This window comes from Monodelphis domestica, chromosome 1 (assembly GCF_027887165.1).
Source record: "Monodelphis domestica isolate mMonDom1 chromosome 1, mMonDom1.pri, whole genome shotgun sequence".
NCBI classification, from domain to species: domain Eukaryota; kingdom Metazoa; phylum Chordata; class Mammalia; order Didelphimorphia; family Didelphidae; genus Monodelphis; species Monodelphis domestica.
Window position 1 is genome coordinate 90184065 of NC_077227.1, and position 27132 is coordinate 90211196.

The following is a 27132-nucleotide window of genomic DNA, read 5'->3' on the forward strand; positions in this document are numbered from 1 at the left end:
ACACCAAAATGTTTAAGGACCATTACCCTAGAGATTATCCAGTCCAACTCCTACATTTTACATAAGTGGGGGAAAATGTTGAAGTGATTGATTCAAAGTTTCACAATCAATTGTTGTAAGAACTAGCACTCAACCTTGATCTTCTGACCTCACAATCATTGTTTTTTCTATGTATGCATATTTAATTGCTTAGTAATCAAATAGTATTTTGTTTGGCTAGTGTAGTTTAAATAAGGACAACAACCTAATTAAAATACATTTCAAACATAAGGTATTTTAAGACCAGCATAGTATTTCTTTTCTGAGATATATATTCCAACTATATAATGCTTATTATTAAACATAAAACAAATTTGCAAAACCATATGGTCATTTTATAACAGCTATATTTATGTTTCTTAAGTAAGTAATTTGCTAAAATCCATCCTCAGATCTTATGTTCCATAATGAAATTGCATTCTACTCTTATTGTAGAACTCAATTACATCTCATGGGAAGTCATTTGAAGTTTGCGATTGTTGTTGTTTTACATAATAACTAACATTTGAGGCTTGTTACCTGTGAAAAAATGCCAGGACAGTTTCATAGATTGGAATTGATTGAAGTTTGAGGTTTAGTTGGAGATATACCCAGTATAGTGCTGTTTTTAGAAGATCAAACTCACTGAAAGTAAATACCCTGACCAAAAAAAAAAAAAGACAGAAAGGAATAAATTATTTAGAAAAGCAGATCCTTACTAATCTTTCACACCTGTAACAAATAGTATAATGAAGAAAATGTTGAGAACTATTTCAAGGGAGAACATTACTTACTCATAGGATTTTGAACCAGAAGAGATTTTTGAGAACATTGTACATCATCCTCCTTCTGTCTTCCACCCCCTTGGTCTTCCCCCCTCCCCATTCTCTCCCTGTGGGTTCCTTGCCAGACAATGTTTGGTTTTTTGTCTTTCATTCAGATTTCTAATTCAGTAACAGGAACTTAATAAATTCTTGCTGAAATAAGTTGAACTGAGTGAATTGAAGATATCTGGGGATTATTTTTCCATCTCACCAGACTTGTATCCTTTCACATATATGTAAATGCAGACTAGACAGAGTAAAACTGGAAGGGGAGTAAAACTAAATGGTGGAAAAATCCTCATTTGAAAAGCCTAACACAACTAAAGTTATTGTTATAATATTCTTTTATTATATCATAGCATTCTCATATATTATATGATAGCATTAATTTAATATAGTATTAATTTTATAGTATTAACATACTACTATAATTATTATAATAGTTTATCATGTCATTTATGCTGTTATATTTGTTATGTTATGCTATGTTTTATTGCTAAAATAGAAGGTTAGATTTTCGATCCTACCTGAGGAAAGTGGGATTAGTCATGGCGTTTCAATAAAAAAATGAGAATTCATCTAGCAGATTGGCCAATATGGCAGTAAAGGAAAATAATAAATACTAGAGGGGATGTGACAAAATTGGGACACTAATGCATTGCTGGTGGAGGTTGAATTGATCCAACCATTCTAGAAGGCTATTTGAAATTATGTCCAAAGGGCCTTAAAAGAATGCATGCCCATCCAGTGACACAACTACTAGGTTTGTACCCCAAAGAGATAATAGAAAAAGACTTGTACAAAAATATTCATAGCCATTCTTTGTGGTGACAAAAAAGGAAATGAGGGAGTATTCCACAATTGGGGAATGGCTGAACAAATTGTGGTATCTGATGGTGATAGAATACTATAAGGAGTGATGAACTGGAGGAATTCCATGTGAACTGGAAAGATATCCATGAACTGATGTAGAGCAAAATGAGCAGAACCAGAAGAACATTGTACACAGAGGCTGAAACACTGTGGAACAATCAAATGTAATTGACTTTGCTACTAGTAGCAATGCAATGATCCAGGACAATCCTGAGGGGTTTATGAGAAAGAATGCTATCCACATTGAGAGCAAGCACTGTGGTAGTAGAACACAAAAGAAAAATGCATGATTAATCAGTTGTTTGTATGGGTATATGATTTGGGGTTTTGGTTTTAAGAGATTGTTGTTAAAAAAGATGAATAATACAGAAATAGGTATAAAGTGATAATGCATGTATAACCCAGTGAAATTGCTTGTCGGCTGGGGAGGGGGTGTGGGAGAGGAAAAAGGAGAGGAAGATAAAATGAATCATGTAACCATGGAAAGATATTTACAATAAAAAAAATTTTTTTTAAACATAAGAATGGACCATCTAGCCTAGTTTGCTTTAACAGGTATACTATATGGGATAATGATACATGAGAGATTGTGGATGCTTTCTATAACCACAAGCTTGGAAAGTTAGGAATGTTCAAACCTCCCACTTTCCTACAACTTTAGTTCCTTAACCTTCTGTGACTTTGCAATCCATAGATCTAACTTAATTGTACTGTAGCTAATTTGCATTTCCTAACTATGGCTGATGGTATCCTCCTTATTTCTGGCTTGTTCTATGCATGCCCATATATTCACTGCTCTGTTGATGACTCTTTCAGCTGCCACTTTTGATGGCAATGGTGGATGGAAAGCCTATGAATGCACGAATCTGTTTTCAGAAAGGACAGTGGAAATATTACCACCATTTCGTGCTATTTTTGGCAAGCACAGAGTTGACTTTTGCTTGGTATCTGGTTTTTATGTCATTTGCTGGTGCATTTGGATTTGACCTTGGTAAGAAAAAACCATGTAATAATGTTAAGGCAAGAAAGGGAAAATTCCTACAGAGCTTAATGCTGTGCTGTCCCATGAGAGAGGAATTTTTTTTTTTTTTAAGATTTAGAGTATCAAGGAGCTGTCAAATGATTCATTCCCATTGTGGTCTAAATTAAAATTGTCTGTGTTTGAGTTATGCAAGTTTATAAGTAAGGTTTGACATGTCTCTTACTAAAACATATAAATTAAGATTCTGTTTCCCTTATACTGTGAAGGAGAATTATTTAAGCAAGATTTTCTATTTTGGTTACTGCATTGGGATCCAGTGGGTTTAGGTGCATATTTGGGTTAGCATCCTTTGAGATAATGGTGTACCAGAAAAAACAATAATTCTTTTTCAGAGAGGACTTGCTGAAGAAGTGATGCTTAGTGATTTCTGAAACTATTCATTACCTAGCAATGAAAAAGATGCCCACTGTTGTTGGGTGTTAGCCTATACAGCTAAAGACCAAACTCTGGTAAACTTCACTTCCTGAGTAAGCAATCAGCTGATGCCTCAATCAACGTCCTGTTTTCATTTTTTTTGAAGGGTAGATGCTTATGTGTCTCTTTAAGGTTTGTGATATATAAAATTCAGACTTTTTGAGGGAAGGATGAAGAGAAGATATACACAGAGAGTAAATAATAAATTTCTCTGGATATCATATTTATTCATGTTTTCAAACTTTCAAATATGTCTCATTGTTAGTGTTTAAAGTTAAATTTATAAGAATTTTTTTTTAAACCCTTACCTTCCGTCTTGGAGTCAATACTGTGTATTGGCTCCAAGGCAGAAGAGTGGTAAGGGCTAGGCAATGAGGGTCAAGTGACTTGCCCAGGGTCACAAAGCTGGGAAGTGTCTGAGGCCAGATTTGAACCTAGGACCTCCCATCTCTAGGCCTGGCTCACAATCCACTGAGCCACCCAGCTTCCCCTAAGTTTATAAGAATTTTAAATAATACCAAGAAGGAATTAAATAGTTTCATTTTCTCAGGGATGCAAATGGCTTTAATTATGATAGAATCAAATTAAATCTCCCCCCCCCTTAAAAAAAGCAGAGAGGAAAGTTTTTATCATAAAAGTAACATGATGTAGCAAGAAGGCATCTATACTTGGTGGGAGTCAGCAGAAACCTAGGCTCAACTCTTCAGCACTTTCTGGTTGTATCATTACTTAGTCTGTCTTCAGATTAGTTTATTTGGAAAGTGGGAATGATAATATTTGTAGGGCTTATTAGGAGGACAAAGTGAGATAATGTGTAAAGAGCTTCATAAGCATCTATCCTTTAACAAAAGTGAAAACAGGACCCTGATTGAGGCATCAGCTGATTACTTACTCAGGAAGTGCAGAAGTTTACCAGAGTTTTGTCTTTAGTTGAAGATTAAATTAACTCCCCTGCCCATATTTTAGATTTAATCACCAAAAGTGTAAACACCCCATTCACACTTGAGTGAGAGAGGTCTGTGACCCACCTGTGATGTAGTGGGTGACGAATCAGAATCAAATTGACTGCCCCTGGGCAGTCCTAGCAAAGCTTCAACTATAATTTGTCCAAGTAAAGTAGAGGAAGCGACACAAAGAAGTGTCTTTAAAAGGGAGTTAACAACTTCCTGTGAGGGATTGTTCAGAGATCTTTGGAGGGCTTCTTCTGAGAGTTCTCTAGTTCTTTGTGCTTAGGACTTCTGACTGCTCCCATTCTTCAGAGTTCTGAGTTTGAGTCGTGGAGACTGGTGAAGAATCTGCTGACTGGACCTGAGACCCTGTACTCGGTGAGGATGTCCTTAATTCTCTCCTTTTGGACTGGTGAGTAAAAGAGCTGACTCCTTTCCTGGATTTCTGAAGAGACTAGCCTCAGGAGAGACCTATCAGGAGAGAGGCTCCCTGCATCCCCAGGTCTTCAGCTCAAGGCTGAAAATTCTCCTGCTAAGTCCTGCCTGGGTTGATCCAGGGATCAGAGCAAAATATTTAGTGCATAGGCTAGGTATCTTACCTTATCCTCTCTCTGATTTTCTTACTTCACTCTTTCTATATTTTGTAAATAAATTGTAAATAAATCTCTTTGGAATTCCATTAAATTCCTGGTGACCCTATTCTTAAATAATCCAGTCCAACCTTTTCATTAAAAAAAAAAAAAACCTTTCCCCCTTACACTCTATCGGCTAACACCCAACTACAGTGGGCCTCTTTTTAATTGCTAGGTAATGAATAGTTTCAGAAATCATTAAGCATCTGGAGGGATCCTTTTAGTATTAGGTCCTTCATCTGGGTCTGAGGCACATGCCTATAACTCTTGTAATCTGGAAGGCTGAGGCAGGTGGAACTCTTAAATGAAAGACTGAGCTACAGCATTACTATGATGAGGGCCCAGGAGGAGGGGGCTGCCATTTCACCAAGGATGACTTGTTCCAGGTTTAAAAAGTAGCAGGTCAAAGTCAGACAATCAGTTGTGAGATCCAATCTTTAAATAATAATGATTATAATAATTTCTTTAAAGGAGCTTAGGAAGTCAAGATCTAAGCGATGGAATGAATGCTTTCTCTATCAAGCACCATCTTTGTTTTCATAATTAGTGATTTTCCTAGTATATAGATTACTTATTAAAATCAGAGGAAATTTTTTAAAAGATAAGTTATATCATTCTGGGATGGTAGGAATAGGTTTGGGTTAGGTTTTTTTTTTTTAAACTCTAATCTTCTGTATAAAAAATGATACAAGTATTGGTTCCAAGGCAGAAGAGTGATAAGGGCTAGACAACTGGTGTCAAGTGACTTGCCCACGGTCACACAGCTAGGAAGTGTCTGAAGTCAGATTTGAACCCAGGTCTTCTCAATTACAGGTCTGGTACTCTATCCACTGAGCCACCTACCTCTCCTGTGAAATATTTTTCATGAAGAATGAAGATTGAACTAGTTGATGGCTGGAGGTTGTCTCTGTTCTTGAAATTACACGAGGACTATAAGTTCCAGTGAAACACAGCTAAGAAGGAGGGTTACACAGGGCTTGGGAGTTTCCATAACAAACTAACCTAGTGGTGACCTCTCAGAAGAAAATTAATTTCCCACTGAATGCCCAAGTAAACATGGGAAAAACCACTACAGATGAAGTTCCAGAAAACCATACATATTTTATTTCAGGGTGTTTATAGGAAGGAGAGAACCCTGCCCCCCCAAAGAAACTGAAGTCCAAGCAACATGGAATGGGGGGGAGCGAGGAAAGTCATGAGTTGAACAGAACCAGACTAGGATCTAATGGAAAAATTGAGAGACTGTGTACCAACTAGCCCTCAACTCCAAATATTAATTCCCAAAGACCCAAGCAGTCCCCAAGGTTTCATAAGGGCAATTCTTGGGGAAGGGTATACATTGGCCCTCAGATGGAATAATAATATAATAATTAGTAGTATTTATGTGGTGCCATAAGGCTTGCAGAATGCTTTACATGGATTATATCATTTCATCCTATGAAGTAGGTGCTATTTTTATCTTCATTTTACAGATAAGGAGACTGAGGTAGACAGAGGTAAGTAACTTGCACAGGAACACATAGTATGTGTCTCAGGCAGGATTTGAACTCGGGTTCTAAGGCTAGCTCTCTAGCCCTGCACCAAATATCTACCTTTAGAAGTTAACTAGAAGTTAATGGCAGCATTTGGCATCTTCATCCAAAGCCCTTTTTATCTCAGAGATTTTTCTTCATAAAACAGAACTGTCTTCCTAGAACTAAACCAAATTTATCCATTTTACCTTAGATAATCTGTACCAACCAACCAAGTTAAGGCAAGCATTTATTAAGTACCTTCTATGTGTCAGGCACTGTGCTAAGCTCTAGGGATATAAAGAAAAGGCAAAGTCCCTGGCCTCAAAGGTCTTACACTCTAATGAAGACAGGCAACATCTAAATAAACAGGTACACTCAAGATACATACATAGGAGAGGAGAAGGCTCCAGCAGGTGGATGGGCTGGGAAAGGTCTCCAGTAGAAAGTAAGATTTAAAGGAAGCCTGGGAAACTAAAAGCTAGATCATTACTAGGGAGATTCCACTTTTAATTTTTTTAACAAGGTGAGCCAATCACACCTATCCTTATGAGAGCTGTTTAAGAACGTTTGTCTCCTGTGCTGTCTGGTACCTCTTCAAATTTCAGTATTTCATAAATGGGGTTTTTGGCGATTGTCTGGACAAGGCATAACCTGGTCAGTTATAAGCTTTGGTCATTGGGCTTCATCCTTCCAACAGGGTTGGCCATCCAAATCCTAACTCATCCAGGGATGGGTGCTATTTATACAACACTGAAGTAAGTTTATAGTAATTTTGGTACTCACTGTACAGACAAAACTTTGGATTGGACAAAAGGGGAAAAGAGCCAGTTTATACAAGTCAGTCACAACTACCCTAGTTTTGGAAATAAGACGCTAGACGCTTCAGTTTCTTGGCCTCTTTTCCATCCCTGTAGTAATTTTGAAATTAAGTCCTCATCCCACCTCCAGTTTTCTGGCTCATAGTCAAATGTTTCCCCATTTCCCCTTAACACCCTTCCGCCCTTGGTCAAATACTACCAGAGTACAACAGCACACTCTTTCCAAGAGAGTGGGAATGTTTTGAAAGTGCAAGAGAAGACGTGTTTATCTTTAATCCAACCATTTCAAAACATTTTCTTTGCTGTACCCAGAAAAAGGATGATGCATTGAACAAAGACAGATCTGCCAGCATCAGGTCTTGGGTCCTGAATTAGTGAGGCCTTATTTGATAACAAAGCATTGTATAGTAGAGAGGGAAGGAAGTATGCTCTGCCAAGTTCATTCTCCATTAAAGATAAGCTTGACAACCAACTGCCCTGTCCCCAAGAATCTGCCATTCTGGAATAAGAATTGACTAATGATACGACTCTCGAGAGTTGTTCTGCTGGTGATTAAAAAAAATCTGAATGCTTTTCTTTGAGGGGATGTGAGGAAAACATTAATTTCAAACTGGACACCTAAAATTTTAGTGGGATCCCTGGTGGAATTCAATTATCACTTTTGAAATTCATCTGCCCAGAAAAGGCGCTCTTGGGAATTTGGAGTGTTAAGATCCAGGAGGAAGATTTTCCTTGTACTGATTGAAATGGGAGGAAAAGTAGGGAGAAAATGGGGAAAGGGGAACATTCTCCCAACTATCTCTATATGACCTAATCAGGGGTGGACATTTCTAATAAGGAAAAGAAGGATGAACCTTGAGGATGTATGACTTTGGGCAATCCACTTACCCTCTGTTCCTCAGTTTCTTCATCTAGAAAATGAAAGTGCAAGACTAGGTAACCTCTGAGATCCCTTCTAGCTTGGGATCTATGATCATGCCCATTGCTATGATCTGTTTCATCCTCTCTCCCCTTATTTGCACAGAGGGAAATATAATCTGGGGCTTAAAAGGAGAGCATTCCCTTTATGAGACTGGAAAGAAGACCATAAGACCTACCTAGATACCTCCCATTTCATTTTGTGCCCTAGAGAATACTAATACTTTTAGGGAATAAGAGTAAGAATGCTAGTCCTAGCAGTCCCTAAATAAAACTTTCTTTTCCCCTCTTTTAGCTATCCACTACCCAGTACTGTATTTCTAGATCCCTCCCAAGTCTTCAGTCCTCAAAAGAGAGCCATTGATGGGCTACCCACTGACCTGTCTGACCGCAGTACTTTCTGGAGTAGTTCTTGAGGTATTGTCCGGAGGTGAATCTGCTTCCCAATCAGAGGAACCAAGTTCATTTCTAGCCACTTCTCACAGGCCGAAATAAGTGATTCTTCCTTGTACTGATGGAGATGGGGAAAAGAGATTTGTCAAGTCACTGATGAGCTCTGGGCACCACCTAGTGGCGAGGCCTAGCATGACTAAGCCATTAAAAACTAGCCTAGTTCAACAACAAAGGGGGATATTTGTTTTTATTGTTTTTCTCCCCAATTAACAAGCACTTAATTTTCTCTTCCTCCCCTCATGGAAATAAAGGAAAGTCAAGCACTTGTAACAAATATATGTAGGAAAGCAAAGAAGGACATTGCAAAAAGAAGATTAAACTGATAGAAAAATAAAAGGAAATTAAATATTTGAGGTAATTCTTTTGTACATGACAGGAAGCATAGGAGGAAGACAGAATGGTTTTTTGTTATCTCACAAGGTTTCAAAGGGATTTCACTCAAAATCCCTCATTTTTACAATGGAGCAAACTGAGGTCCAGGAGATCACCCAGATAGGAAACAACAAAGTCTGAATTCAAATCCAGGTCCTCTGACCCCTAATTCCGATATATTTTACTGTTCCAAAAGGAAATAGGTCTCCAGTTTGGGATACTTAATTCTCTCTCTCTCTCTCTCTCTCTCTCTCTCTCTCTCTCTCTCTCTCTCTCTCTCTCTCTCTCTCATTCAGGAAAGTTCATCAAATGACTTTGTACATCAGCATTTATTCATAAACTGGGATTACATGTAATTCCTGATACCTATTTCTTTCATCACACTAAGTAGGGGGCATCCATAATGTTCTAGATGAGTCATTTTAAGTAATCAGCATTGTTCTAGATGTTGAGTTGAAGACTTTCACAATTGGGAGAAATGTCAGTCCTTTTGAGAAGGCATGGATTCAGGGATATATTGGTAACTAACAAATGACGCTCTAAAAAACTACATATTTGCCACACTTTTAAGTTTAATTTGTATTTTTTACATTTTTCTCCATCACTTTTTAAAGTCAGCAAAATAACATATCAAGCCCTGATCTGTAGGATTTGCCGATTTGCGGAGTATAAATGTGCATGCTTGAAAATTTAACAAATAATTCTCCTGAGCCAGTCAGTATGAGCTGGCTCCAGCACATCTCTGGACTTGTGCAATTTGAAAGATCCACCAAAAATATCTCCCCTGTTATCCCTTTTGCTCTCAAACATTCTGTCAGACTGATAGTCTGCCCAGTCAGAATCACTGTCATTTTGGTTAAGGTGGCATATATCCTGCAGTAGGGATGGAATGACAGCTGACATTTTTATGGCAGTTTTTGTTTCAGTCTTTTACAAATATTCTTCCACTTGAATCTCACAACCACACAAGTACTATTACCTGTATTTTATAGGTGAGAAAATGAAAGGCCATGAATGTAAACTAACTTAATCAGCTAGTAAATGGGAGAGCTGAGATTTAAACCCAGGTCTTCTGACTTAAGTGATTTTTCCAGTCATTAGTTTCTTAACAGGGGTGTGCTAGTAAATGTTTAACAATGGGATCTCTGAAAACTAATGTCCATATAGTGAACATTTTACAGTCAGCTCTCATGTGCTTTGTGTGAGTAGGCTCCAATGTACTTGTGATCATATTTATTTGTCAGATTTACTGGCCTCTGAGAACAAGACTATGAGGGTATGGGACAGAGAGCAGAACAATTTTTAAAGAAAGAATGAATTTTAAATTTTTAGAGAATGAAGAATTTGGGAGTATATCTTGGGACAGTTTGAAAATCCTTGGGGGAAGAAGGGTTCTAAGGGGGAAAGTGATGATTCTGTAAGAAGAGATTTTGTAGACAAATTTTTCCTATTTGAAAATAACCTTGGAATCTAGGAATCTGGAGATCTGAGTTTGCTGCCACTGTGGGTCGTTGGGGAAGTTGCAACTTCTTCTGGGACTCAGTTCTCAAATGTAAATAGGAGATTTAACTAGATGATCCCTCTAATATCCCTTCCATTGTAATATTCTTTGAGCTCCAAAATAATACATAAAATACTGACAGCTTAGGATATGATGGACTGAATCTAAGATGAAAATTAATAAGGATAAAAGTAAAATGAGGGAAGTAAGAATCTTGTCACACTCTATCTTAGTGAGTATGTGTCTAGAGTTCTATGTGATTTGTCCAGTCTGGATTATTGAGTGAATTTTGGTTCAAAAATGAATTGAAATGGGGACAGCTAGGTGGCTTAGTGGATTGAGAGCCAAGCTTAAAGATCTGAGATCCTGGGTTCAAATCTAGCCTCAGACACTTCCTAGCTGGGTGACCCTGGGCAAGTCACTTAACCCCCATTATCTAGCCCTTACTGTTCTTCTGTCTTGGAATCAATACACAATATTGATTCAAAAATGGAAGGTAAGGGTTAAAAAAAGGAGAATAAATTGAACTAGTTCTAACTTTTGAATAGATGTATTCTATAGGTTTATAAATACCTGATTCATGCATGTATCAGATGCTAAATAAAAACACACACATTGTCATTTTAAGTATTGAAAAGAGCTAATGCCAGATGTAAGAACAGCTAAGTCCCCCATGTGGTAGGTTTCCAGCATGAATTACCTTGCAGGCAGCCATGTAAAAAGTATGAATGGTGGAAGGTGAAATTCCATCCTTCATCATGGATACACACCTAGAAAGAAAGAATCAAGAGTGTTGTCTATTATAAAGTGTCCTAGAATTTGAATGCCATTGATTTAAAAAAAATTTAAGTCGATACAGCATAGTGTTGTGGATAGAGGCACCATTGGAGGCAGGATGAACTGGGTTCAAATATTACCTATGAAACATACCAACTATGGGACTCTGAGCAAGTAACAACCTTAGTGTCCCTGAAAACTTTCTAAGATATAGAAATATTGCAGATAGTCTATAATATATAGAAAAATTGCAGAGATGTATTGGTTGATGGAGTTAATATTCTAGGCAAGTGGTAGTACAGAGGGTAGAATTCTGGAGCTGCAAGTCAAGAAAGCTACAGTTCAAATATGGTCTCAGTTACTTACGAGCTGTGCAACTCTGAGCAAGTCACTTAACCTTTGTCTGCCTCAGTTTCCTCATCTGGGGAGTGAGGGGGAATTATAACACTCTACCAATAACAAGCATTGTTGTGGGGATAAAATGAGATAATACATGTAAAAGAGCTTTGCAAACCTTAAAGCACTATATAGATCCTATGTATTTCTCACTGGAAATTCTCTACACCAGTGAAATTGCAAGTCTGGACCCTCTCAAAATATAGAAGATGTATGAGCATGGCATCCTGGGTAAGTCATCTTACATCTCTCTCATTTTATTTCTGTCTTGAGAGAGAGGATAATAATACTCCCAAAGGGATGATAACAGATATGAAAATAACGAGTTCTTTGAAGGATTCTTGCTAAATAAATGCCAAGCTTTGTAATTACTGTCAGAAAGACAGTACTCTATCCTCGAAAGGCACAGACCTTCTTAGGAGTCAGAGGACCTGAACTCAAGACATAGAAGTCATGTAACCAAGAATAGGTCACTGGTCTCAAGCTTGTTTCTTCATTATCATTATGAACAGATCATAATACTTGTAATACCTACCTCACAGAAGGAACATTCTGTGCTGCCCTAATGCATTTGGGATCTTATCAATATAGGTATGCTCTTCAGTGGTACACAACCCATCCATGCCTTTTCATGCTGTCATTTTGTCCACATCTGTTCACACATCATCCCCAGGCCATCCACCCAATGTGCTTAATTCCTTCCTCAACATCTCTTTACATTTTGTGGAAACTAGAGGGACACATTATCCACTCATTATCCTTTGTTCATGCTACATGACCAGGCCATTTTTCCCATCAAAGATCTCATTGGTGGCATCCTTTATTCCACTTCTTCTGAGTAATTCTTCATCGTTAATATATGGAGCATATTCCCGACCACCACACACCTCTAGACTCCCATTTTGGTGATCTATAACTTTAAATCTAATTTCTTCTTACTTCTAGACACACAGTAAAATCAAACTCTTCCAATCCTTTGATTTGAGCAACTGGGAGAGCAAGTGAGTCATCCTTCCATTTAGCCTCAATGTCCTTCTGATCTCTGGCTTCATTTACAACAATTATATCAAGATCAATCTGATTCAGTTCCTTCAATAGTATGTTCATTCATTTTGCAGGAGGGTAAACTAAGGCTCAGAAAGGTAAACCAATCTCTAAGGCTCAGAAAGGTAAACCAATCTACTCAAGCTCCCAAATACAGTCAAGATTCCAATCCATATTCTCTCTTAGTACAGTGCTCCTTCTACCTATATCATACCACTATGATAGCAGTTTAAAAGAAAGAACTTTGTGAATTTCTAAGTTTTATGTAAATTGAATTATGAATTAGTCATATAGACACTAGGAGATGATGCAAAATAAGAATATTTATACATGAGGCATTAATTTAACTCTTTATAAAGAGATGAAAGATAAATATATCCCTTTATATGTCGTCTTATATTTGGCTCTCCTGACAACTCTATAAAATAGACAACACGAACAATGGTATACCTGCTTGTATTTGGTGAAACTCAGGATTAAGAAAGTTAAAGGACTTGCCTAGGTTCATGTGTCATGTAGCAAAACTAGCAAAATCCATTCAAGACTTCTAATGATAAATTTACTACTCTGGACACCACATCACATGGTAGCCTCATGCTAAAAACAATGACCAATGATTAAGAGCTTTATTTTTGAATGCCAATTTTAAGTAAAGTAAAAGAAACTCATCCTAGGTGTTCTGGCATTAAAAAACCCATCATCCTATACTTTCACAAAAAAGGTAGAATCACCACACTCATAGAATTTTCTTATCGTAACCATGCTTGACCTAAACATGGTTTGCTAGTTCAATAAAGGATGACAAAATAGAAGCAAAAGAGCAGAAACAAACCATCAGAGGTATTGTATTTTCTGGGAGCCTTCTACAAAGCAGAATGGTGTTAGTAGCCTTGTTGTAACAGCAGCTCTCTTGGATTCATGGCCTCTCCCCAAGTCTATTCCAATTTTCTGAGCTTATAAGAAGTCAGACATCAAAAAAAGTAATTCTGTTGTTAAAAGAAATCAATTTATGATAAGTATGATGAAGTCATGCTTTAAACAAAAAGTATAACATCAGGAATTTGTTATCTTCAAACTGAATATCCTCAATATTTGTATACATGTTAACATCAGTGGGAAAGCTCATGTGAATGATGAAGTTGGTGAAGCTTGTGATCCAATTACAACTGCTCATCTTGTTTGACTTTCACCTGTGTTCTTCCAAAAATACTCCGTAGGGAGTCTGGCCAGTAGGTTAGACACTTTCCTTTGGATCTTTTAACATTAAAAGAGAACCAATGGAGGGATTAGACTGGTTGTAAATTGGTCTTTACACTTAGTACATGTCTAGTCCACCTGGATTAGTTTGCTTGGAAAACCAAATACACACCACTTGGATTATATTTTTGTTACCTCTTGCACACAAATCTTCATTGGTAATATGCTATAATTTATTATACCCAGTTTAAGTCTCTCCATTGCCACTTAGGTCACTCCAAATTTTGATTCTTTAGAAATTGTTCCATAATTCATAACCACATAGCATCACAGATAGAATATTGATGTTAAAAGGCGGGTTTTTGTTTCAGGACGTGGTTTGGGACTGTTAGCAATGTTGTGCAATTTCCCAAATGCAAGCCAATCTCCTCACTTCCTCCTACTCTATTCTGGGCCCACTACTCATCAACAGTATCTATTCAAAATATATATATACTGAGGGGGCAGCTGGGTAGCTCAGTGGATTGAGAGCCAGGCCTAGAGATGGGAGGTCCTAGGTTCAAATCTGGCCTCAGACATTTCCCAGCCATGTGACCCTGGGCAAGTCACTTAACCCCCATTGCCTAGCCCTTACCACTCTTCTGCCTTGGAGCCAATACACAGTATTGACTCCAAGATGGAAGGTAAGGGTTTAAAAAAAAAATATATATATATATACATATATACTGATCTACTTTTTGCACTGTTTACTCAGCTTCATATGATACATTGTATCAACATGGAAATCTAGAGATCCCCAGTTTATTTAGTTTGAGGGTAGAAACCCCAGGTTTTGACCTTGTCACAGGAGAAGTTTCCCCCTGAGGGAAGGTCCCACTTCACCAGACAATAGACATCCACTTCAGCTTTGGAGCAGTAGGTAGTGTGGCAGTCTAGCAAGCTGAAGGTCCCGAGTTCGATCCTTGGAAGGAGAGTGTGATACACTGGGAAAGGCTTCTGGAGACAAAAGAGTTACTTGACTTCCAATGGGGTCTGCCTCCCCACCTGAAGTGGATGTCTATTGTCTGGTGAAGAGGGACCTTCCCTCAGGGGGAAACCTCTCCTGTGACAAGGTCAAAACCTGGGGTTTCTACCCTCAAACTAAATAAACTGGGGATCTCTAGTTTTCCATGTTGACAATAGTTTGGAAAAGTTGTTTTCCTCCTGGGACTATTACATGAAACTCCTTTGAAAGATTATATATTTCTCATACTAGTTTCTGTAATATTTCAAGATATGATACAACCAGTCCAATGGTATCCACAAACAGAATTGGGAGAATGTAATTACCTATTAAGAATCCTTCTTTTATTTGGACTCTATACTAGACATCCTCCTTCAAGAGCTGAACAGCTTATGTGAATATTCATCTTCCTTGCTTTCTGCCTCATATTAAAAATCAGAAGGATGTTAGATCAAATAATAAACCTTTTTCAAGCACCTATATTGTTCCAGGCACTGAGAATACAGACAAAAATGAAACAGTCTCTGTCCTCAAGGAATATATAGTCTATTGAATGTGTATACATATAATATGAATGTAATATATATATACATACATATATATGTGTTTGTATACTTATATGGTGTAGCAGTGGACAGAATAGTGTTGGCAAACTTATGGCACAAGTGCCAAAGATGGCACATGGAATACTCTGTGGTGACTGCCCTCCCTCCCAACCAAGTTCATTACTATATAGGCAGAGGGACTTAGTTGGAGCTGCTCCCCTCCCCATCTCCACTGTGCCTGATGACATTTTTTCACATCCTCCCCTCCCCCTCTGTCCAGCAGCCCAATGGGAGAACATGGGGGTAAGGTGAGTGGCTCACAGGCAGCAGAGCTGGAGGGGAGCAGAGTTTTGGGCCGCACTCTCCACACTAATTGAGGACATATCTCATTTCACCCAGTCATCTGCCCAACAGCCCCATGGGAGTGCTTTCTCCCTCCCCTGTGTGGGATAAAGGCAGGGGACAGGGTACATCTGGCACTTGGTGGGGGAAGGAGCATTGTACGTGGTCTCTGAGAGAGGTGACATGGCAAGTGATCTGGGGGGTGGGATGGGGGGGGTCAGACCCGGCACTCCATCTCTAAAAGGTTTGCCATCACTTGGATAGAATATAGGCTTGGGATTAGGAAGACTTTTCCTGGTTGAACTCTGTTACTTACTAGCCATTCCCAAATGTGGTCATCTGACCAACAACTCATTACTGATGGACACAACTGAGAACAACAGAAAATATCTATCTATATGAACATATACATACATATATTTATATGTGTATGTGGTTGCATATGCAAAATTTATATAATAATTTTGTTAGGAGAAGATACTAAGAACCAGTTTTTTGAAAGATCTAGAATATGAAGGAGCAGTGGAATTAAACTATGCCACATTTACTTATCAACAGTCAGAGAATTGTTGAGCAATGATTTCTCTGATGTGAAGCCTTAGAAGAAATCTTGTATGATTTTACAATATACATGTTCTGGGAGGAAAGCCTCTATAAATACATTTCACTTACAGATGAAATACTATGAACAGTAGGATCTGTAGCTTTTAGAAATTCATATAAATGTGAAAATGTGGTCTGCTATACAATAGCATTTGAGAAAATATTCCTCTTTCCTTCTTGTATTTTTATCAAGGATACCCTCAATTTTTTCTATAGATCAATCAAATAAATTTTATACATATAAAAAGTAGGCATATACAATCTGTAAATGATCAGATTCCCCCAACCCCCAATAGTTTTGTAATTTTCTTTCTTTTCAGTATCTTCAGAATCTATGCCTCAATGTTCTCAAAAGTGGGTTGCCTCTGGTATGAATTTCTCTCTATTACATGGTTAAGCTCAGTTGCTTTTCTCTTTGTCATGAAATCCAAATATGATGGTTATACTGTCATTGGTAAAGAAAACATCTGTTATAGAAATGTAGAAACATCTGCTTGAAGTTTCACCTATTTATCTCCTCCAAGTTTAATTTTTAAATGTTCTTCAGAAACTCTGCGTTAAGTGCCTCCACACTAAGCCAACTACAAAACTGGCTTACCTCCTATTGCTTTTCACTGTTTTGTGAGACAATACTACTCATAATCTTTCACTATTCTTCTCTATAAAGATTTGCAAAAGAACTTATATTCTAAACCAGTGTTGCCCTTGACTTTCCATTTGGGGAGGAGGTCAAAAGTTTGAAAGGTAAGGTAGGGTTTCCTGGGGTTTTTTTGCCTCATTGTAACAGTTGTTCTATATCCATAAAGTATCTCTGTTGCAAATTGTGACACTCCATGTCACTCTATTTTCATTTCATTGTACATTTTTACCCTCAATGATTTATTTGAACAGGTTAAATTGTAGCTACCACTATTACATGTTGTATCCCCTTCATATCTTTATCTATTGTTCTCAACTGGTTTTGATTTTCATCTTCATATTACAAGCTGAGAATTTGATTGCATTTGTAAATTGTTTATCATGCCTGACTCTTAATGACCCCATTTGGGGTTTTCCTGGCAAAGATACTACAGTGGTTTGCCATTTCCTTCTCCATCTCATTTTACAGATGAGGAAATTGAAGCCAACACAGTTAAGTGACTTGCCCAGGGTCACACAACAACTAAATGTCTCGGGCCAGATTTGAACCCAGGAAGATGATCTGAGTTCAAATCCTGGCCATGCCTCTTGCTTAAATCTATGTGATCCTGGCAAATCATTTAACCTCTCCGGATCTTAATTTTTTCATTTGTAAAATATATGGAGTTGGATCTGATCATCTCAAAGGTCCCTTCCAGCCATGGTTCTCCTAGTTTCTAATTTATTTTTTTTTTTACTAGTTTTCTACCTTCTTCCAATGAAACAAAGTTCTTTGGACTGCTGGTCTTACAAATAGTCAAAAGTAGAGGAGGCATGAATTTCACTATGTTATAGTGGAAGGAACATCTCCTTAGGGTTCAGGAGATCTGGGCTACAGTATTATCCCTATTAGTTAGGAATTTCATGACCTCGGGTAAGTCACGACCACAGTGAGTTTCAATTTCCTTAAATATAATTTGTTTTAAACTCTTACTTTCTGTCTTAGAATCAATACTGTGTATTGGTTCCAAGGCAGAAGAGTGGTAAGGCTCTAGACAATGGAGGTTAAGTGACTTGCCCAGGATCACACAGCTGGGAAGTGTCTGAGGCCAGATTTGAATCCTATCTGTAGGCCTGTCTTTCAAGGGGCTATCTCCACTGAGCCTCTCTGCCCCCCACAAATGTAATTCAAAAATATCTATAGCATGCATTCTATAAGGTTGTTGTATTGACTTAAATAATATATATATATAATATTTTATAATTTTAAGATGCTAAATAAATGTGAAATGTTATTGTTATGTATAATGGTCTACCTAGATTTGCTTTCTTGATTGTACTATCCTGGGAGATCTTTCACAATTGGGTAGACTCCCACTGATCAGGGATAGCCAAAAGAAGACTTCTAGGATGACCTCTAATCTTTTTCTAGCCCTGACATTCTGACTCAGAATAAATAAGCCTAAACAGTCTTAAAAACATTCTTCTCAAGGCACGTGTTTAAATGTCACCCAGCAATTTATCTAGCCAAGAAACTGAAGTGCAAATTCCCACATTGCTGGATGAGTCAGAGGAATGACACCTGGTAACCTCTATCATAACTACTTAATGAACCAGATGCCCAAGTTGCACTGGAATCATACTCAAGAGAAAGCAAGATAAATCCTTGCTTTAGGTGAGAGGATTGGGCAAGGTGACCTCTAAGGTTCTCTTTCAGGTCTAAGATCCTATGGCTTTTAAGATTGTATGGAAAGGACCAAGGAGATCATCTCTTTTCAGTCTGATAAATTAGGGCTTTCTGCTGTCATATTCCACCTAATTCTCTACATCAACAGCTTTTCCCAAAAATCGTAAAACAAACTCACCTCTTGGCTCCATCTGCCTTTATTCCTAATCATGAATTATTCTTACTATTAATTGACTCTCATAATCCCAGTTAAGTTTGCCCAGATCTTCAGCAAATGATTTCAATTCCCTGGAGCTTAGTTGTATTATATGATTTCTAATGTCCTCTCCTTTTTTAAAAGTATGTGATTGTGTGGAGAAGCCCATATGGAGATCATATGAAAGCTATAGGGAAACAAACATTCAAATTAAGATATATTTTCAAATTTTGGTTCAAAACTAGGAACTATCAGTCCCTATAACAAAAGATAACAAAATTTGTTCTCATTTTCATATAGGAGAGTACAAATTCTATTATAATTTTAAGAGAATGTCCTATTGGAATTAAATGTTTGCCATAATGTCAAATGGAGCAACTAAGTGGCATAGTATATAGAGTGCCAGGCTTGGAGTCATAAAGACCTGAATTCAAATCTAACCTTGGAAACTTACTAGTTATGTGATCCTGAGCAAGTCACTTAACTGCAAGGCAATGAAATTGTAGAGATGAGAGTCAAGAGAATTCCAAGTAAGGGAGACAATTAATGTAAAAGAATGGATATGGAGTATTGTTTTTGAGGAACAGCAAGAAGCCCAGTATGATAAAGGGGGAGGGAGCTGGTAACGTATTGGAAGATTCAAAATATAGGAAGGGGCCAGGCTGTGAAATGCCAAACAGAAAAATTGTTATAATCCCCACAAGATCATCGAACTTTCTTCGCTTTTGTTATATGATTCAACAATCAGTATTTTGATTGCTAACTCATCTTACAGGACTACCTTGGAAGATGGCAGCTTAGTAGCAGCAAAAGCTGAAATCACTCTGAGAATCCTCCCAAAATAAAATTAAAATAACTTCTTGAAATACCTAAAGTCAGAGATCTAAAAAGGAAACAAAGTGAGGGGACTCCCTTGCAAAAAATAACTTGAAAGGTAGGCAGAGTCAATTTTCATGGAATAAGAGGGAACCAGAAGCAAAACCGCACAGAAAGGACTGCTGGTCAACCATCCCCCACCTACTATGCCAGGTTCTGAACCTGGGCATAGGCCACCTGTAGGATGTTGGGCCCTTGCTTAAGCCAACAGCAGAGCACCCCTCACCTACCCCTTAAAGTTCCATGCACTGGCACCAGCTCACAATGAGACCTGAAGTTCTTAGTGCTTAGCCCTTTCAAGCCTGTGGTGAAGCCCCTAGCCCTAGTGTAAGTGCTCTAAGTCATGCAAGCCATTAGCAGAGGAGACAGAATTTGCAGTTTTCAGAATTTTCAGTCTACAGGCAAAAAAAAGGAAGGAGGCTGGGGGCAAATGAGTAAACAGTAAAAGAAAATCTAGTCATGGAAAAATTTTATGGAGACAAAGAAAAGCAAGGATCTCCTTCAGTAGGGAACAGTGAAAAGAAAGCAACTACATGTAAAACTCCAAATAAAAATGGAAATTGGTCCCAGGCACTGAAATAGCTCAAAAAGGAATTCAAAAGTCAAATAAGAGAGGTGGAAGAGAAATGGGGAAAATAAATTAATGCAAAAAGAAAGTAACAGCTTAAAAAGCAAAATTGGTCAAGTGGAAAAAGAGGCACAAAAATCCAATGGAAAAAAATAATTCCATGAAAAGTAGAATGGATCAAATGGAAAAGGAGGATCAAAAGGTTATGGAAGCAAATCAGTCTTTGAAAATTAGAATTGGACAAATAGAAGCCAATGACTTCATGAAACATCAAGAAACAATAAAACAAAATCAAAAGAATGAAACGCTAGAAGAAAAGATGAAATAGCCCACTGAAAAAAAACAAATGACCTTGAAAACAGCACCAAGGAGACAATGTAAGAATTACTGGACTACCTTAAAGTCATGATGAAAAAAATCCTAGGAAAAATATTATAAGAAATTATCAAAGAAAACTGCCTTGATATTCCTGAATAAGAAGATAAAAATAGAGATTGAAAGAATCTACAAGGCATATTTTACAATATATCCCCAAATGACAACTCCCAGAAATATTATAGTCAAACTTAAGATCTCCCATGTCAAGGAGAAAATACTGTAAGCAGCCAGAAACTATTCAAATATCATAGAGCTCTGGTCAAGTTTATACAGGATCTGGCCACTTCCATACTGAGGGACCAGAAGACTTGGAATATGATATTCTGGAAGACAAGGGAACTGGGTTTACAACCAAGAATCATCTACCCACCAAAACAATTGTTTATATTCCTACATGGAAAAATAATATTTGTAACTCTTAAAATTTTATCATGTAGTTAGAAGAAATATACATAGACAGAGTAAGCTATTTAGGATGATATGCAAAAAAAATCAAGGGGTAAAAAAGAGAATTGCACTGAGAAAAATGGAAAGAAAGAGGTAAAGTGGAATAATTGTAACACATACAGAGGTACGATGGGGGGAAAAACCTGTTACAATGAGGGAAAAGATGAGGGTGGTTATGGGTAATACTTAAACCTTATTTTCATTGGAATTGGTTCAGAGAGGGTTTAACAGCCAGATGCATTGGGGCATAGAATCTTATCTTACCCTATACAGAAATAGAAAGGGAATAAGAAAGGGGGTGATGGAGGGAGTAATATAAGGGAGAAGGAAGTTGGGGGGTATGATTTAAAGGTCATATAGAGAAGTGAGAAGGGAATATGAAGGGTGGTAACAGGAAAGGTAGTAACATAGGGATAACTTGGTGACTTGAATTTCAGACACCGAAATGATTAAAATATTTTGGTCACTTAAAACGTTTAACTTCCATTTTAAATGAATTTGTTTGGCATTAAGATTTATGAATCAGACTCTTCAGAGTATAATTAATATGTGCTCAGATGGGTGGCTCAGTGGATTGAGAGCCAGGCCTAGAGACAGGAGGTCCTAGGTTCAAATCTGGCCTCAGGCACTTCCTAGCTGTATGACCCTGGGCAAGTCACTTGACCCCCATTGCCTAACCCTTACTGCTCTTTTGCCTTGGAATCAGTACAGAAGATAAGGGTTTCCTTTTTAAAAAGAGTATAATTAATATGAAATCAATTCCCTAGATCCTGATCAATCTTGGTTGATCTGATTAAATTGGTTTATTGGAAACTGAAAAGCTAAGGGCTAATCCTTGGACCTTAGGAACCCTACTTAGATGTAATCAAGTCCATGAGAACCATACTGAAATAGTCAGATAGTTATCCCAAATATTCCTTTACTACAGTGGGCTAATCTAAAAGTGATATCATAAGTCCAAAGGTGCCAGATCTTCATCCTTTTCTACTTTCTAGGTGGGCACTATAAGCCAAAAGAAAAGCTCCCCAAATGTACCCCTAACATTTATGTTATGGGGTAGTCTCTAACATGGGCTCAATAGACCAAAGAATTAGATGTTTAAATGAATTCATTTTTCAAACATTTGTACTGGTGTCATGAAAAGTGCATCCTCAGTGACAAATGATTATGTTTACTGAGTATAGTGGTGGTACTATTTAAATCCTACAATGTACAGAGTACTGAAGTGGGTAGGAAAACATAACTTTTTTTTAAAGATCCTTACCTAATATCTTGGAATCAATGCTAAGTATTGGTTCCAGAGGAGAATAATAAAGGCTAGGCAAATAGGGTTAAGTGGCCTGTCCAGGGTCACAGAGCTAGGAAGTATCTAAAGCTACATTTGAACCCTGGACCTCTTGTCTCTATGCTTGGCTCTCTATCCACTGAGCCACCTAGCTGCCTCCTGAGTGTGACTCTTACTCTTGAGAAATCTAGAATCTAGATGAAGAGATCAGTCAATCACTAATGAAAATGCCACCAAGAGAATGCCCTATGAAATTGAAATACTTATTACTTAAGTATCTGATAAAATGGCAGAACTAGAGAGGAAAAAGAGGCAGTCCTAGGAGGAGATGAAGTACTTTTTATAGCAACTTTGGGTGTTTCATATGTAATATACATGTATATATAAACATGGACATACATGCATATTTTACACATACATGCATGCATGTTATATATTATATGCATATGCATATGTATTCACACTTATGAATTACCCATTTGCCAAACTATCTGCAAACACCAACTACTTTTAAATTAGTGTATGAAGAGTGGCAGTGGGGCTAGATTTGTGGATATGCAAGAACCAATTTTTATAAGACTTACCACTTTACAAATTGATTTTACACAATCCCATTTTATTCTCAATAATCCTTTGAAACAGGTTGGGTAGAAAAGGTTAGCCTTGGATATAGATTTTTTTTAATGGTTTAAAGAATTCAGATTCACATAATCAATCAATGGCATAATTTAGCACAGATCATAGTTCTCATGAGTTCCATACTAGGTTCTTTCCATTACAACCAAAGCCTTTCCACACAAACTATAAATAACATCTCTGCCTTCCTGTCTGAAAACACTCTGGCCACATTTCAAATAGCATTTAGATAAAAACTTATTTGAATGCCATCTCCCTACAATCACCATACTTTAAATGGATTAAGCTTTCAAAATAAATTTTTAATAGTAATGGCTAGCATTTATATAGACCTTTAAGGTTTATAAAGTCCTTTACATGTTTCATCTTCTTTGATCCTCATAAAAACCATGGGAGATAAGTGCTATTATTAAGCCCATTTTATACATGGGGAAATTGAGGCAAAAAGAGGTTATATGATTTGCTTAGGGTCATATAGCTAGTAAATGAGGACAAATTTGAACTCAAGTCTTTCTGATTCCATGTCCGGAGCTCTTAATCACTGTACCACCTTGCTGCTTAATGAAATGAATTCATATAAAAAAAAATCTGACTCCTTTTTGGGTTGTTTGTCCTTTGTTTCTAAAGAGGACTAATAACATCATGGGGTGATATCTTGATTTATGCATGAATTGGATCTAAGTGAGGCAGAGATGCACAAAATTGTCAGCTTCACTCTTTCTTCCAGTCTTTGAGGTCCAGTGGAAAGACAAAAGTCAGGACAACTGGTGACAGCCTGGGATGTAGTGGATGACGTTGGTGTCTGTTATCTGGTCGAGCTCTAAGCTTGTTTCAACTGCCTTCGTGGATTTTGAAACAAACTGTTTTCATCCTACCATTCCACCAGGGGAAGTTTTCACCTGCTTAGGGTAGTCATCCTGCTAACTTACCAATGAATTCGTAAGCCATTTGTAACCCTCAATCTGGTTTCAAACTTCTACATAGAGTTCACCAGGGTGTGGTCCCTATGCATGATACAGCTTCTTAGAGTCACAAGTGAGAGTTGGGTAAAAGGTAGACACCAAAGATAGATGAGTAGTCATTTAAAGGACTTGGAAAGCCCTCAGCACCAGAGGCCCTAGTCTTCTTTGAACACCCAAACCACCCCAACCCCTTTCTAGGGAGAGATTAATTGGCAGCAGAATTCACCAAGTACCTAAAAAATCAAGTATTCAAGTCAATGGACAATTCACTTGAAGACATCTATTCTCTTCCGTTCCAGCCTCTGTCCAATCCTATTTGCATTGCCAACACCCAGAAATATGCCATAGATATAACTCTAAAGTTTTGATCATAAATATACCAATGTGGGATTTCCAAATAAGAAAATTTAATGAGTAAAGGAGAGGAAGCCATAACATTCTCTATAAAAAGTTGGCTCCAAAGCCAGGAAGATCTGGATTCAGGTTCCATACAGATTATGTGACTGTCTGAAAGTCATTCAACCTCTCAGTGTTCATTAGCAACTCTCTAAATCTTTAAGTTAAAGAGAAGGTACTGACCTGCATTGGTAGAGGGAAGTTTCCTCAACTGGGATTCCCTGAATCATTAAAGTAACAGGTCTAGTCCCTATCTCTATCCTTAATGAATAAGAGACTCAGTCAAGAACTTGCAAACAGGTTCAGTTTGAGCAATGGGAGGAATCATTGACTACCTATGACTTACTAGGCAAATGCAAATACTCTTCTGCCTAAAAAATGCTGACACCTGAAATTTTATATTTAGAAAAAATCCATTTGTATTCATTTCCCCCTATTAATATGAAAAACTTCACTTGAGAAATAACTCACCTCTTATTAGATTATGATTTTTCATGTGAGGAAATTGATGCCAAGGAGGAGAAAATGTGTAACCTGAGCTCAACATTTGACAGCAGGCAGTGACTGAGGATAAGCTAGATCTCCTGACTCCTGGGCAATGCCTTCCATCTTTTCTGTCTCATCTTTTATAAAGCCATAAAAGTTCCCCACCAAAAGGGACTTCTGAAGTTATCTGAGCTAGCCCCTTCAGGTAAAAAGGATTTTAAAACCTTGATATTCTGCACCTGATCCAGTGCTCTTTTCCACAACATTGTGCCTCATTATCTGCCTCAAATCCTTTCCAGCTGGCTTTGGGAGATGGAAAGGAAAAGGCCAGGGCATCAGGGACTGCCCAGAGAAAGCAAATCAGATGGGGCACCTGCACATCTGGAGCAACACGAGGGCACTGGGCATGAGGCAGAAAAGCAAAGATATTACAAAGTCAGGGAAGGCTGCTTAAGGGAAAAGTAGGAAAACATCAGGATCCTTTCAAAAAATTTCCCTTCGGATCAGCCCTATCTATTCACAGTCATACTCATGTTTCCTTACTTTTTTTTTATTTTAATATATTTTATTTGATCATTTCCAAGCATTATTCATTAAAGACATAGATCATTTTCTTTTCCTCCCCCCCCAACCCCCCATAGCCGACGCGTAAGTCCACTGGGCATTAGATGTTTTCTTGATTTGAACCCATTGCTTTGTTGATAGTATTTGCATTAGAGTGTTCATTTAGAGTCTATCCTCTGTCATGTCCCCTTAACCTCTGTATTCAGGCAGTTGCTTTTTCTCGGTGTTTCCACTCCCATAGTTTATCCTTTGCTTATGAATGGTGTTTTTTTTCTCTTGGATCCCTGCAAGTTGTTCAGGGACATTACACCGCCACTAATGGAGAAGTCCATTACGTTTGATTATACCACAGTGTATTAGTCTCTGTGTACAATGTTCTCCTGGTTCTGCTCCTCTCGCTCTGCATCACTTCCTGGAGGTTGTTCCAGTCTCCATGGAACTTCTCCACTTTATTATTCCTTTTAGCACAATAGTACTCCATCACCAACATATACCACAGTTTGTTCAGCCATTCCCCAATTGATGGGCATCCCCTCGTTTTCCAGTTTTGGGCCACCACAAAGAGCGCAGCTATGAATATTTTTGTACAAGTCTTTGTGTCCATTATCTCTTTGGGGTACAGACCCAGCAGTGCTATGGCTGGGTCAAAGGGTAGATATTCTTTTGTCGCCCTTTGGGCATAGTTCCAAATTGCCCTCCAGAATGGCTGGATCAGTTCACAACTCCACCAGCAATGAATTAATGTCCCTACTTTGCCACATCCCCTCCAGCATTCATTACTTTCCTTTGCTGTTATGTTAGCCAATCTGCTAGGTGTGAGGTGATACCTCAGAGTTGTTTTGATTTGCATCTCTCTGATTATAAGAGATGTAGAACACTTCTTCATGTGCTTGTTGATAGTTTTGATTTCTTTATCTGAGAACTACCTATCCATTTCCCTTGCCCATTTATCAATTGGAGAATGGCTTGATTTTTTGTACAATTGATTTAGCTCATTATAAATATGAGTAATTAAACCTTTGTCAGAGGTTTCTATGAAGATTTTTTCCCAATTTGTTGTTTCCCTTCTGATTTTAGTTATATTGGTTTTGTTTGTACAAAAGCTTTTTAGTTTGATGTAGTCAAAATTATTTATTTTACATTTTGTGATTCTTTCTATATCTTGCTTGGTTTTAAAGCCTTTCCCCTCCCAAAGGTCTGACATGTATACTATTCTGTGTTTACCCAATTTACTTATGGTTTCCTTCTTTATGTTTAAGTCACTCACCCATTTTGAATTTATCTTAGTGTAGGGTGTGAGGTGTTGATCTATTCCTAGTCTCTCCCACACTGTCTTCCAATTTTCCCAGCAGTTTTTATCGAATAGTGGATTTTTGTCCCAAAAGCTGGGAGTTTCCTTACTTTTTAAACAAACCAGAGAACTGGAGAATGTGTGCGGATGCCAAAACGCCCAGGACATCCTCCATTTGCACCTCTGTGTCACTGCTGTATAGACTCTTCAGGGCTGTGGCAAAGGCTGTAGGAAGCAACATTCAAAGAGAAAATTGCTTCAGCATGAGGTTCCTTGGGGCAAGTCCCTCAACTTCCTCCATCCAAAAGACTTATAAATGAGCCCACATTGTAATTCCCTGGGCTCTTTGCCCTAAGAAGGACAGAATGATCAGAAAACCAGTGACCAACTGTCTAAGAGCAGAATTCCGTGAAGACAGCTTTTTGTCATGAACTTAAATCATTCAGACCACCTTATTTGGAAAGCCAGGACAAATGGAAGAAAAGGACTTTGAATACTCTCTATATATT

At 37.8% G+C, this 27132-nt stretch overlaps 1 protein-coding gene across 6 annotated transcripts in view; it reads right to left on the bottom strand.

Moving 5' to 3' along the window:
- The window catches only part of BTBD16 (BTB domain containing 16), a 130622-nt gene that overhangs the window by 59158 nt on the left and 44332 nt on the right, over positions 1-27132 (bottom strand). For 5 of the 6 annotated variants that reach the window (XM_056803154.1, XM_016432686.2, XM_016432680.2 and 2 more), the window contains 4 exons: positions 26734-26848; positions 11027-11096; positions 8381-8511; positions 559-678 (listed from right to left, as the gene is read on the bottom strand). In XM_056803154.1, the coding sequence (XP_056659132.1) occupies positions 559-678; positions 8381-8511; positions 11027-11096; positions 26734-26848 (436 nt within the window). The remainder of the gene's footprint in view (positions 1-558; positions 679-8380; positions 8512-11026; positions 11097-26733; positions 26849-27132) is intronic. The other variant, XM_016432682.2, reaches the window with a different exon arrangement.